Source organism: Coenobita brevimanus, chromosome 71 (genome assembly GCF_032717465.1).
Source record: "Coenobita brevimanus isolate Jiangsu-jjx chromosome 71, ASM3271746v2, whole genome shotgun sequence".
NCBI classification, from domain to species: Eukaryota; Metazoa; Arthropoda; class Malacostraca; order Decapoda; family Coenobitidae; genus Coenobita; species Coenobita brevimanus.
This window is the reverse complement of record NC_137024.1, coordinates 50798556-50812944: the sequence shown is the minus strand read 5'-3', so window position 1 is coordinate 50812944 and position 14389 is coordinate 50798556. Positions and strand designations below refer to the sequence as shown.

The window sequence follows — 14389 nt, the reverse complement described above, 5'->3', positions numbered from 1 at the left end:
TACCTCTACTCGCTAACCATTCATTATATGCCTTCTTCTTTTGTTCCACAGCTCATTTCACCTCATCATTCCACCATGCTGTCCCTTGCACACCCTTGCATCTCCTCCTCACTCCACAAACCGCCTCACACGCTGCACCTATCTCTTCCGTGAATATCTTACATACGTCTTCCACCCCTTCCATCTGCTCTAGCTCATACCTTCCCAGTCTTTCTTCCACTATGCTCTTATACTCTGTCATTTTCTCACTATCTTGCAATTTCTCCACTCTTCTCACAGGAGTTGCTTCCTCCTGTCTTCCCCTTCGTCTCCTCAACCACTTTCTTTGTAGCTCTACCTTGGTCATCACTAAGTGATGGTCCGAGACTCCATTCCCCCATCCTCTCCAAACTCTTGCATCCAACACTTGTCTTCTCATTCGCTCATCCACACACACGTAGTCTATTATTGCCTTTCGTTCAACAAGTTCACCATCCATCCTCCTCATTACTCTCCATGTATACCGGTGGATCATCTTATGACGAAAGTAGGTGTTGGCTATTGCCAACCCCTTACAAGCACAGATGTCCACCAAAGCACTTCCATTCCCAGCTACGTCAGCTGGCACACCCCACTGACCAACCACTCCATCCACTCGTACATTCCCAACTTTGCCATTCATGTCTCCAATCAACAGCACTCTCTCGCTCCTCTCAAATTTGTCCATACACGCTTCTACACTCGCCCAAAACTCATCTTTCACTCTTGCCATTCGATCCTCTGTCGGGCATACACACATACAATCGCCCACGCTTGTATACCTACTTTCATCCTCACCCATACAATCCTTGCACCCACTGTTCCATACTCTCTTATATTCTCCTTCCACTTCTTGCTTATCATCAGACATACTCCCTCTCTTGCCCTCTCATTTTCATTGACTCCCGCACATATACCTAAACCATATTCCCATTCTCTCACCCTTTCACCTTTCCATTTAGTTTCAGTCAATCCACATATATCCACTTTTGCATCCTCAAGCACCTGAACAATCTCTCTCTCTTTCACTTCATCATTCACTCCTCTCACATTCCATGTTCCCACCCTAAGAATGTCCTTCGTCCATTCCTTAGTCATCAACGTATGGTCCGTCCGGGTCCGAGGCGCTTTGTTCGCATTTTTAGTTAGTTCTTTTTATGGGGTGGGGCACTAACCCACCACCAACCCTTTTAGTCACCTCGTACGACAAGCAGGGATACTGGGGGAGTATTCTTGAAACCCCCCTGCCCCCAGGGGTGATTGACCATATTTTTGTTATCTAGCTATATCTGTAGTATATGTCTTAAAAATTTTCTCTTTATGATATCTCTAAGGTTAAAAAAATAACAGTTTTGAGGGGGTCCTGCCCATATATTATTTTCCTATAAGATTATGTATTCACAGTACGCAAAATCACAGTGTGAGAGGTTGTGGACTGCCCATCCACTCGCATATTGTGTGAGCCCACTATACAGTATTTTCATTCCTTAATCCTTTTACTACCATTATGCCCTTCTACAGCGCATCCTCGTTTTACAATGAGGGTGCATTAAAAAAAAAAATCTATCACATAATTTATCGTATACAAAGTTGATTATAACATGGACTCAATGAGGATATGTTTTTAGCCAAGGGTCACCCACTCAACAAAATCTAAAAACAGATTTCTGACTCACCTAAAATGGTTGTTATTTCACTTCACCAGCTGGTTACTACTAAAAATAAGTCTAAAAACAAGTTTCCAACTCACCTAAACCAGTACAGTCATGACTTGCCATAAAACATGGTTACATCAAGTGAAAAACCATCACATAATGAATTATAGTATACCGTAAAGTCTATATAACATGGGTTCAATGAAGAAAGGGAGGGGGGGCCTATGATCTGAGAAGCCTATGCCCAGTCGAGCAAAAAAAAAAAAAAAAAAAAAAAAAAAAAAAAAAAAAAAGGGGGGGGGGCTGCTGCCCATGGATCCCCTCAGTAGCATTACACTTTCCACTAGGGACAGCATCCATACCAGACAATTTCTAAGTCACAAGCTTCAGTATATCAAACAAAAAAGTTATCAAGTCACTTTAAATTGCAAACTGCTCTATTTGCTACACACTTGCACTGTTATCTGGCATTGGCAATGGTGTTTCCCTCATCTTTCATGCACAAAATGTAATGAAAGGCAGATGAGCACAATAAATATAAACCTGGGTGACCATCTGGCCTCGATCGTCTGACTGGAAGACAGCATTATCAGCTGACTGGGAGGCTGTGTATGCATGGTAGACATGATTTCCAAGTAACAAGTTTCAGTATTTCACACACAAAACATTATCACTTTACCTAATATCACACATTGCACTATTTGTTGTGCACTTGCACCATTATTTGGCATTAGCAATGGTGTTTCAATGGCCTTCCATCCACAAAATGAAACGGAAAGCACACAATCACGGCAAATATAAACACTATGTGGCCACCTTGGCTCAATAGCTGACTGGGAGGCATCATAAGAGAATTGCCAATCATTTTGCCATTATTATTCTGAAAATGGGTCTGAATTTTTGTTCATCATTATAGCGGTTTATTACATAGTGATCGATCATATACCGAGATCTGACTGTAGTTATTTCACTACGGCACTTTACTTGCTGCTTGATCTCCAACACCACACTGCTGTTCCATCACTGACACTTGCACACTTCACAGTGACAAATGTAAATGCCATCTTGGAACAAATGACTGTAGACCTACATAAGGGAGACTGTATGAGAGGAAACAGCGATCGTGTATCAACCAGTGAGGCTTGGGAAGGATCTTAATCACTGTATAGTGAAAATTCTATTATATGCTGAAAAAGGTCCTGACTCTTTCATCATCATATCAGTGTTTTATCACATACCAGTTCATCGAATAATGAAGGTCTACTGTACAACACTATTGCCAAATTATGAATATGAATACTGACGAGAGGGGTGTATGAATGAAATGGAGGGGGGAGAGGGAGGGGGAGGCCAAGGATGAGATGGAGGGATGGAGTGAGGATGTATATGAGAAAGAGGGGGGTGAGCGGGGAGCATGGCAGTGAAATGGCGGGGGACATGGCAACATGGAGGCGATCTGTTTGTGGCCACCCCTTACGGATTAAGGCATCTGGCAAGAAAGAGATAGATAGACCTGTTTTCTGAAAGGATTTTCATGTACATCAATTAATGGGAGAATTTTTTTCTTTTTTTCCACCTCAAAAAATCATGTTTTTATCTTCCACGGTCATCACCATGTTTATAATGCACTATGGTGGTCTTTCACTGTTTAGTCAAACTCATGAACTACCACGGGGCAAATGTGTCTTGTTCCTTAGAAAGGCTCATGAGCTACCATGGAACAATCACTTGCCTAAGACAGCTCAAGAGCTTGGCTAAATAACAAGTCAGAGATGTTCCCACACTAGCTCATAAGCTTGGCTAGACTGGCCTTACTTGACCCATGTCACCCATGTGGGTGATTTCATCTTTGTTCTACCACTGTGGACAAAACCACTATTAACTGATGCAAACTAGCACACTTAAACTCTGAAAATTTTTTCAAAGAAGCACAGCAGTGATGACAGTGGCTGCAGTGATCATACTCTGCATTGCAGGGGGGGGGGGAAGCTAAATATAAAAGAAAAAGTCGAAATTTTAAAGAAGCTCGACAGACATGCTGCAGCAGCCACACTACAAACAGAGTATGGGATTGGAACTATAACTGTGTATGATTTGAAGGAACAATGTGAAAAATATAGAAATTTTATGCTGCAAGTGAAAATACTGAAACTATGACAAAAAAAATTTAAGTGAAGGAACAACATGAAAAATATTGAAAATTTTATGCTCTACGTGAAAATACCGAATCTATGACAGACGGGAAATTTAAGTGATTGTGCCACCATTGATAAAGTGCTATATGAATGGTTTAAATAATGGAGGTGTAAAGGAACTGCTATTTCTAGACCTTTATTGACTGAGAAAGCCTTGGAATTTCACAAAAAACTTACCATAACATTACTCAGTCTTGTGAATATTCCACTGGCCAACTGAACAGACTTATATATGATGGAATAAAGTGTGTGAAGGTTTGTGGGAAAAAAAAATGTGTACAGTCAAGATGCCGCCAAAAAAATTGTATACAATTTGCTAAATTAGTGGCCAGTGAAAATCTCAGCCATAAAATGCTCAATGAAGAATATACTGTATATCACTTCAACCTTTAACATATCAGCCTATCAAGGTGAAAAATATCTTCTGCTCTGGTAACATAAAATCATTAAACACAAATCTCAGCAGGTCCGGTACTCCTCAAAGTGGCACAACTTATCTTGGTAACAAACAACAGTTCCAAATAAATTTACCAACACAATGGAGACCAATGCATTGGCAAAATGCTCTTTCATAATTTGAAGATACTGTACACCATAATGCACAAGACCCTCGCTATAAAAGACCCTGGCATAATGGATACTGGATTTCATGGATGCCACGAAGCTAATCAAACTTTCACCAGCTATTATGGACAATGTCCGTTACATGGGGAGCAATAGGTTGCAGTTCATGTGTTTTCTACCTTTTTTACTCCAAATTCACCTGAAATTGCACTCTCGGCATCATGACTGTTGAATTGTAATAAGAGACTATAGTAATGCAGTGATCCCTTGGTTAGCATGCCTAGTACATGATAACAAAATTGTGCAATAATGAATACAGTCGACCCCTGCTATAATGGCCCCTGGTATAGTGGACATCAGATTTAATGGATGCCACAAAGCCTACCAAAATTCCATCAGCTATAATGGATGATGCCCATCAAATGGAGCAGAATTTTTGTGTTTTTCATCTTCTTTACTCCAACCTAGCCCGAAATTGCCCTCTCCCGATCATGACTGCTGAGCTGTAATAAGAGACTATAGTAATACTGTACAGTGATCCAATGGTAATAGCACATAATCAACCTGCACTCAGTGCGTGATAACAAAACTGTGCAATGACAAAAGCGGAGAACATAGGGATTTATCCTAAATGGTACTTATGTGCCCCACTCATAAACTCAAATTTTCCCATAACAACAATTTAACCCACTAAATAGAATCCCAGAACTGCTTCTTTTTGGAATTCACTTCTCCAGATTAGTTTCCCCCCAAACTTCAAACTACAGCAGTTTAAGTCCAACTGCTACAGGTTTGTAATGAATGGAAGTCACAGGTAACCTACTGTTTGGATTTTTTATTTTTTCTCCCTTCTGTTAATTTTGTAAAAAAAAAAAAAAGGCATGGGAAATCAAAACTGGTATGTAAATGATTTTTTTTCTTGTTTGTAAGGTCAAAACACTATTTAAATAATAAACCACACACTGATTTTGCCCACCTCACAAAGGTACAGGCAGCTCGCTGTCAAGGTCACGTGACCTTCAATACAGCATGGGAACCTCAAAATGGTTCAGACATGTTCAGCTGCTATGTTTTTCTTCCTTCATAAGCCAAAATACACCTTCTTAGCTACTAACCCCAACGTGATTTTTACCGACCTGGCAACGTCTCTTCATGATACCTGTACAGGCCTACCCCGACATCCGGCAGTGTTGCATACCACTGTTAGTGTTCGGTCAGCAAGTACTGTATGTCGGATATCAAAGCAATTTTCCCTATAAGATACGGATGAAAAGCCAGAGATGCATTCCAGGCCCAAACCCAAACTCTCATATACCTTATCAATTGAAACTGACACAGAAACACCATGGGTAATGTTATTATCCTCACAGACAATAAGCCTTGGTTCCAATTAGCGCGCCTATATGGTGGATGTGCGAGTGCATGCTGTTTGATATTGCAATACTGATACACATAACTTGTGGGGGAAAATTAATTTGGTGGATGAGTGACTCCAACTTTAGGGGTTAAACTTTTAAATACTGATAATTACCCTAGTATAGGCACAGTAGAATGTCGATTTAAAGTGAATCAATTTAAAATTATTGATTCAAAATGGTACCTACGATTAGGGCCATAATATCAATTTAAAGCAAATCCTTCCAATTTTAAGCAACTTGAATCTGGCACGTTTTTTTTTCCCTCGCAAACATCTGTATTGTTTCCTGCTAAACATATCTCTAAGTGTCCCACAAGACTACCCGCCATCCGTTGTTTCTCCTTATTTCACATGGTGACTCTATAACGAGCGGACACACCTAAACTACTCTGCGACTTTCTTCTGTCTCGTGTGCACTACTCACCACCACTATGTCTAAGAGGCCATCCACGACATCATTATCTACCCCCGCCAAGAAATCAAGGCAGTCTATTACAACTGAACAGAAAATAAAAGTGCTGGATGCCCTGAAGAAAGGAAATGGAGCATTGATGGTAGGGTGGTAGTTTGGATTGCTGGAGAGTTTTGTTCGCTCTATCAAGCTCAACGAGAAGAAAATTAGAGAAGCCTATGCTTCACCGGACATTTCAAAAGGAAAACTCCACCTGAAGTCATGAATGTATGGTGAGATGGAAGATGCACTGAAGTTATGGGTGGAAGATATGCAGCGCCGAAAACTTCTTCTCACGGGCCCTATGCTGCAAACACAAGCCTACGAAATACAGACTCAACTACTTGAAAAGGAAGGTAAATCCATTAAAGATAGAAAGTTCAGTGCAAGTACCGGATGGCTTTATAAATTTATCAAGAGAACGGGGCTAAGGAACGTAACACTGACAGGTGAAGCTGCAACTGCTGATGCTCAGGTTGCCGAGGAAATGAAATAAGTGCAGAGTGAGCTAGTGGAGGAAAATGAATATTCAAAGTGCTAAGTGTGGAACTGTGATGAAACAGGACAGTACTGGAAAAGGATGCCCAAAAAAACGTATTTAATGAAAAATGAAGTAAAGGCATCTGGATTTAAAGCAAGTAACAGGATGTGCAGTGTTAAACAATTATAACTCACAGTGCAAAGACTGTAAGTGCAGCACAACACTGGATTACTGTATGTGCTTCAAGAGCATTTTCACCACTGCCAAAGACTTGGAGAAGGCGGCCACAGACGTGCTGTAAGTACCCTGGCTGAGGTACAGTCACTTCTAATTCCTCATTCTTTGGTTCCTTTTCATTTATTTCATGCTTTATGTCCATTATTGGTGTGCATAGGGTCTTAAATAGGTTTAAATGGGTGCTATGCATGTCCGGTATGGAGTTATTTAGGTGGCTTTCAAAGTTAGGCTGGGTTAGGGTTCTTAAGTACAAGTCCAGGAAGCAGGTGCCCACTATCCGGATGGGACCACTTTCCAGACATGCCTTTGGCTCTAGTACGTCAGATAGCAGAAGGATTACTGTATCTCAAAACCCCCATGTCTGGGGGGGTGGAGTGGAAGGCTTAAGCAAACAATCAGAAAGGTCAATTGCAACAAAATAAGCTTGTAAATCACTGGGATCTAAAGAGGATATCCTCCAGAACAAGAAAATATCCTTTGAAAATCCCTGAAAATAAGATATTATGTCCTTTAGGAAATTTGACTTTATGCCTGTTTTGCATGTAGTATTGGTTAGATGAGTTCATATTACAGTCCTCCTTCACTCTGCTCTGTTCTATGTTTGCTCTCCAACAATACCTCTAAGGCCATCAAACTCTGTCTCATCCTATGTCTTCCTACATCTACCTCTCCACTGATGGCCTGTCACATTTAAACTTCTACACTTCCCCACCTAACTTCCTTGGTCCATCCTCTCGACATGCCCAAACCATCTCAGTCTCCTTTTTTCTACTTCCTTCAAGATGCTTTCAATTTCAGGCTGTCTTCTCAGTTCTCTTTGAGGATAACATATCATCCAGCATTATTCCACATATCCATCAGATCGTTCTCATGTAATTTCGTTCTGCACCCAGTATATCCACCACCTTTATATCATATGATTCACTGCCAAACAATATGTTACTCCCAATACAGTTACCAAACACTTTCTTTCTTGCTGTCAATAAGAACACTTGAGAGGGCAAAATGGTTAATAATATTAACAACCACTTAACACCTGTGCAAATGCATTCTGCTTGGCACCATACCCTGCACTGATGACATCAATGAGGTTGTAGAATTTGTCCACAATCTCCACTGACTCCTCTCATGTAAAAAAAAGATTTTCCTGGTTTACCATCCAGTGGTCTGGCTGCACCCCTACATCAATTACACCAGAAATCAACATCCAGCCTTAGCTTGTCATGCACTTCACTATATCCTTTATGTACCTAATGTTTGCATCCAGTACAGAAATACTATTACTGTCCACACCCTGTTTGAAACTGCCATATATGGTAAGCCTGCCACCAAATGAGTGCTGTTAAAACAGGGTAAATAAGGGTACTATACAGCATCTGCAACCAAGTAGGGCTATATATATATATATATATATATATATATGTATATAAAAAACGCTGCTTCACTAGATCTAAACTCCACTAAGCTGTAGACACATATGCCTTACCTCAGAACAAAAACAGTACACTCACCCAAACAGGTATACCAGACAAGAGAGAAAGCAGGATTGGAAAAATCAACTCATCACAAAAATGAAAAATGACAGCTCAAGGGTAGTGTAGTAACATGGAGGAAAATGTACAAACACAAAACATACATGAAGCAGAGGAGCAGACAAGTGCACAACAGCAAACAGCAAAATAGAATGGTGCCTGTTGCGGGGCATGAAAGTAATGCTTGCCAGGTTTGACACTATCGCCACCTTAGCATTACCGAGGTAACTCACCCTATGCAAATGCAACTTGTTTTCCTAAGCATTAGAGCAGTTTCATATATATATATATATATATATATATACATATATATTTTTTCAAGCATCTCTCTTCTCAGTCTGGTGCCTGCATCAAGCTCTTCCCTTAAATGACACTATGCAGCAATGGGCATGGATAAATGAAGCTACTCTTGAAACACATTCAATTTATGGCTAAGTAACAAAGCCATATAACGGGCACTGTAAGGTTGTCATTTCAGTGCCATTCCTAATGAATGGAAAAATACAGGATTAATTTTGTTATATATAAATATGTACACCCACACCCTTAACTTCACAGATGTTAAAGTTTTTAGCAGAGAAATTAAAGTAAATGATATAAGAATATCTTTCATATACTTACATAAAAGATCCTCACCTTTCTCTTTCTCCTGCTGTTTTTTCCTGGCATCTTCCGACTTCTGAAGTGATGCCATCTTAGCCTGGAAGCGTAACTCATCCTCTCGTTCTGCATTGTACACAACTGAAGTGTTGGGGACAACCACCACTGCCACACGCTCCACAGATGCCACCCATGCATCATTGTAAATGTCCTTCCACGGGATCTTTAACGTCAGACGTCCTGAGGAGTACCATAAGTTAACAGTAGCTCCGTTATATTTATATAGCTAAATTAAACTTGATATAAGTACCTTCGCCAAGGAGATTATGTTTTTGTCAGAGTTGGCTTGTTTGTCTGTTGGCAGGACTACTGAAAAAGTTATGAATGGATTTTGCTGAAAAATTTTGGAGAGGTAAGGTATGACCCAAAGAACAATCCATTACATTTTAGTGGTGATCAGGATCATCATCCAGATCCAAGAATTTTTTAACAGATTCCTCACCACTGCAGGCTAGTGACAATTTCAATGTCTTGTTTCTAACGTGATAAATAATGCCTACAATACTTGTACTTCAACTTTGGTGGAGGTTTGCAACCTCGGACTGCTCTTGTTATGGTTAAGTTTCAGTAGCTGAGAACTGTGTAGTTTTTGTTAACTTTCCGCTATGGTAATGGTTATGATGAATGCCTGTTCAAATTATAAGAAGATTATGTACCGCTAATGCAATTAAAAAAGTAAACTTTTTTTTAAATAACAGAACAGAGGAAGGGAAAACAAATGACTACAGTAATACCTCGATATATGATACCGTGGCTTTAACGATTGGGGTAGAAATAACACCATACCCTGCCTAACAATGGCCAAACCCCGGTTTAACGATGGGTTTTGATTTTTTAAAACCAATTTTGATGGCATTTTAAACTAAAACTGTGTGTTTAGGTTGATTCATAAAAAGTTTTTAGATTCAGATTAATGTGTTTTAGCCATAAGTGGGGTGAACATTGTCATTTGGGAGTACAGTTTCCCAAGTTATAATTTTTCTAAGGATGGAAGTTTTGAGGGTGAAGTGCTTGAAAGGGTACAAAAAGGAAGAAAGGTTACTAGTTCCTTGAAAGCTGTGGTAAGAAACAGGGGAGTGAGCATGGAAATGAAAAAGTTGCTGCATGACAGTATTGTGTTACCAACTCAAAGTATGGAAGCGAAGCTTGGACCTTGTTGGAGGGACACAAGTCAAGAAAGAGAGCAATGGAAATTAGTTATCTGAGAGGAGCCTGTGGAGTCACATGGAGAGCCAAACTGACAAATGGGGATGTGAAGGAGCATTGTGGTGTAGATGTGGATGTGACAGGAAGCATTAAGAGAAACACACTGAGGTGGTTTGGCCATGTGGTGAGGATGGAGAGTGAGAGACTGATGAGAAGAGTGCATGTGAGTAAGGCAGAGGGGAGGAGAGGGAGGAGGAGGCCAAGGATGAGATGAAGGGATGGAGTGGAGAGGTATATGAGTGAGGGGGGTGTGAGCTGAGAGCAGGGCAGTGATATGGCGTTAGACATGGAGACGATTTGTTTGTGGCCACCCCTTACGGGATTAAGGCAACTAGCAACAGATTGATAGATTCCTGATTACCAGGAGTGGAGTCATGTGGGGGGGGGGGACAAAAGGGGCAACTGCCAAGGGCCTCTTCCATTTGGGAGGCCTCCAACAACACTGTTATTTTGTAAGACAACAGAGACAGGTCAAGTGGAGAGTGAATGGGGGTCATGGTCCCCTACTGCTATGTAGGGGAGGGCCATTGTACCTTTCGGCCCCCATCTGATGGGAGTTTTTCCCTTAGGTCTAAGGGCAAAGGGTAACTTTCTCTGTGTCAACAGCACCAATATGTGTTGTTACATTATGCCAACAACTATAATAATTCTATCGTGTCAATATCATTCTTAATTCTTGACTGTAACTAGTGGTAGGCGGGGAAGTAGTAGGCAGGGGCGCTCGTCATCCACTAACTCAATGTACTGCTGCTCTCGGGTGACTGCCCTATCCTCTCTACCTTCCTTCCGTCCTTGTCTGTCTTTTTTCCTTCATTCTTTCCTCTTCCTTATGCCTACAAGTGATTCTACATTCCATCTTCTGACTTTGTTTCCTTCATTCTTTCCTCTTCCTTCTGCCTATGGGTGACTCTACATTGAGTGACAAGACAAATGGTTTCCTGTACACCAGGAAACAATTTACCATGCTGGCTGGTAGCCATCCATCCATCCATCATCCAATCCTACACTGCCCCATGAGAAGCATGGGATCCTGGGGCTAGGCAAGTTGAGAGTGAAGACCATATAACCAAATTATGGCACCTGGTGGTTTAGTGGGTAATTAAGGCACTCCAATCCTTCTTCCTCGCATTTAAAAAAAAAAAAAAAAAAAAAAAAAAAAAAAAAAAAAAAACAGCCTGTGCAGGTTTATATCCATGGGGTGGTTGGGCACTCCAATCCAACTAAGCCTGTGCAGGTTTATATCCATGGGGTGGCTGGGATTTATTGTTTATGTAATGCCACTCATGGATGAGTGAGGTTGGTCACTCTCATCTTAAATGTCAGGACCAATTTGCCTAGCCCCAGACTCCTATACTCCTTGTGAGGCAAAACAGATGATGATGATGATGATGATGATGTAAACTGTTTCATTTCATTTTATTTATAAAATCTTGCATGCATCAGCCATGGTCACCTAATGTGGCTCTCTACACTGTTCAATCTCTGGAAGCCTCCCTATTTAGTCTCTTATCCCCAAAGTCATACTCTAGGACCTAGTCCCAGGTCTGTTTTGGTCTGCCTTTCACAGCCCTACCCTCGATGTTTGCACCTGTCACCCTTCGCCGCCAGGTGTCATTTTCCATCCTCTCAACATGCCCAAACCATCTCAATCCACTGCTCCTCATCATAACACTAATGCATTCAAGTCCTATCATTCCTCTTATTTTTTTATTTCCAGTCTTAAATCCTCAAGGCCTCTCATTCAAGGACACACTACACATCTGTCTAATCAATGTCATTTATGAATGTTTGAGACTATGCAAATTCTCTTTCTTTACTGCCCAGATCTCACTACCATACAAGGTCTGTCCATAAAGAAGTTGAGCTTTTTAAACAGCACAGCCTATTCAACCTACTCTGAGAAGAGATGAGCCTTAACCCATTCACACTGGGTGGCACATCAATGTGCCACCAAGGAAATGTCTGTAGCCATTTGGTGGCACATATACGTTTTCTGGACTTTTTATATTTGTGCGCCAGTACTGGGAGCCCAATAGTGGTTCTGTATCAGGAAGTGGCAAGACTGAGGAGGTGCCATCACAGGAGGACTACTTTATTATCTATTATTTTCGTCATGTACAAGAAGTGTGTTAAGGCATGCGGTATGAGATGTTTTGTTGCCGTGGCAGCTTACTTGGATCTGATGGAAGCGACGTCTGATGACTCAGATTATGTTCTCAGATAAATGTGAGAGTGAATAAGAAAGTGTTATTTATATATAAATATATATATATATATATATATATACACACAGTAATCCCTATATATATATATACACACAGTAATCCCTATACTATCTGGATGCCCACTTTCCAGACATTGTGGACCTGAACCTTCAGAACCCAAAAATGGCCAAAAAAAGAAAAAAATCCTCCCAAAAAACAATTTTTTTTCCTCCCGTAATTTGAAATTGCTGCGCGGCACCAAACAGCTCTTTACACCATGGCCCCTTTACCCTTTTCTTCCTCCCCCCTGCCCCCTCCCCTGCCAGGGTTGCCATTTGGTATTTTTCATTACCAAATGGATTTTTCACATGTATGAGGATACACAGGATGGAGATGGTGGATTGTCTGCTCTCTCTGATTAATGTGCTTGCCTACCTAGCGTGAAAATAAGCAACATGCTGTTAATTATAAAGAGAGTGAGTACATGTACTTCCACTTGTATATATAATTAGTGAAGAATAAATGCTAGCTTTACGAATTTGATAATGAAAAGTTAAATTTGGTAATGAAAATTGAGGAGTTTGGTAATGTGGCTGTTGCAATCTGGCAACTCTGTTTCCCCCTCACCAACACTCCAACAGTTACTGCTTAACTTCGATCGTGAGTGGATGAATAATCGCAGTGGATGCCACACGGGCTTGTTTTTTGTGTGAATAAACATTGAATAAACTGCAATACCTCGCCAGTAGACCACATGGGAATTTACAGTGTTGTGCAGTGTTAAGAAATTAGAATTTAGAGTGCAAAGGATTAACTGTGGAGTGGAAACAGGTGGTTGAAACTGGCAGTTGAAACTGGCGTGGTGCAATTAACAACGTCCAGTTTCGTTCTCATTTTTAAAGGCACCAACATGCTTGCATGTGTCAGCCTTGGTCACCTAATGGCGGCTTTCCACGCTGTACGATCCATTGCAGCCTCCCTGTTCAGTCCCTTAACCCTAAGGTCACACTTAATGACCTCGTCCCATGTCTTTCTCGGTCTACCCCTCTTAACCCCACCCCCAGTATTAACACTTCTCACCTTCCTCACCCAATTATCATCCCCCATCCTCTCCACATGTCCAAACCACCTCAATCTACCTCTTCTCATCACAACACCAATACACTCCAGTCCCATCCTACCTCTCAACTCTTCCATTGTAAACCCAGCCCCTCCAGGCCTTGGACGCAGGGACGCACTGCACATCCACCTAATCATTGTCATTTCTGTACGTCTGAGCCGGCGAATATCTTCCACCTTCACTGCCCAGGTCTCACTGCCATACAGCATTACACTCCTAACATATGCTGCATACAAAGACCCCTTAGCACGTAGGGAGAGCCCTCTCAATGTCAGGAGGGGCAAGAGCTCCCTGAACTTCTTCCAACCACTTCTCACCCTAGCCACAGAGCTAGCTCCAGCCCCACCTCCAGCACACAACATATCTCCCAAATAACAAAACTCTTCCACACACTCAAGAGATTCACCAGCAAGTTCAATCCTTTCACGTCTGACAACCTCCACCTGCTCACCCCGACACACCGTACACATAAAATCAGCATTATCTCGCAGTCTACCTCTGATACCACTACATCTCTTATGCACCCATTTATCACACACACCGCACAAGATGGAATTACTTCCCCCGCCCTTGTGGCAAACTGCACGTGGCCACTCTCCCTCGTCTTTGACAATACCACCACCAACCCTAGATATCATCACTTTTGTTT

General features: G+C 41.3%; 1 protein-coding gene across 1 annotated transcript in view; it reads right to left on the bottom strand.

Annotated features, from left to right (window-relative positions):
- Vps13 (vacuolar protein sorting 13C) overlaps window positions 1–14389 on the bottom strand; it is a 1164731-nt gene that overhangs the window by 1051638 nt on the left and 98704 nt on the right. Inside the window, exon 3 of the mRNA XM_080277871.1 lies at window positions 9187–9390. Coding sequence (XP_080133997.1) covers window positions 9187–9390 — 204 coding nt within the window. The remainder of the gene's footprint in view (window positions 1–9186; window positions 9391–14389) is intronic.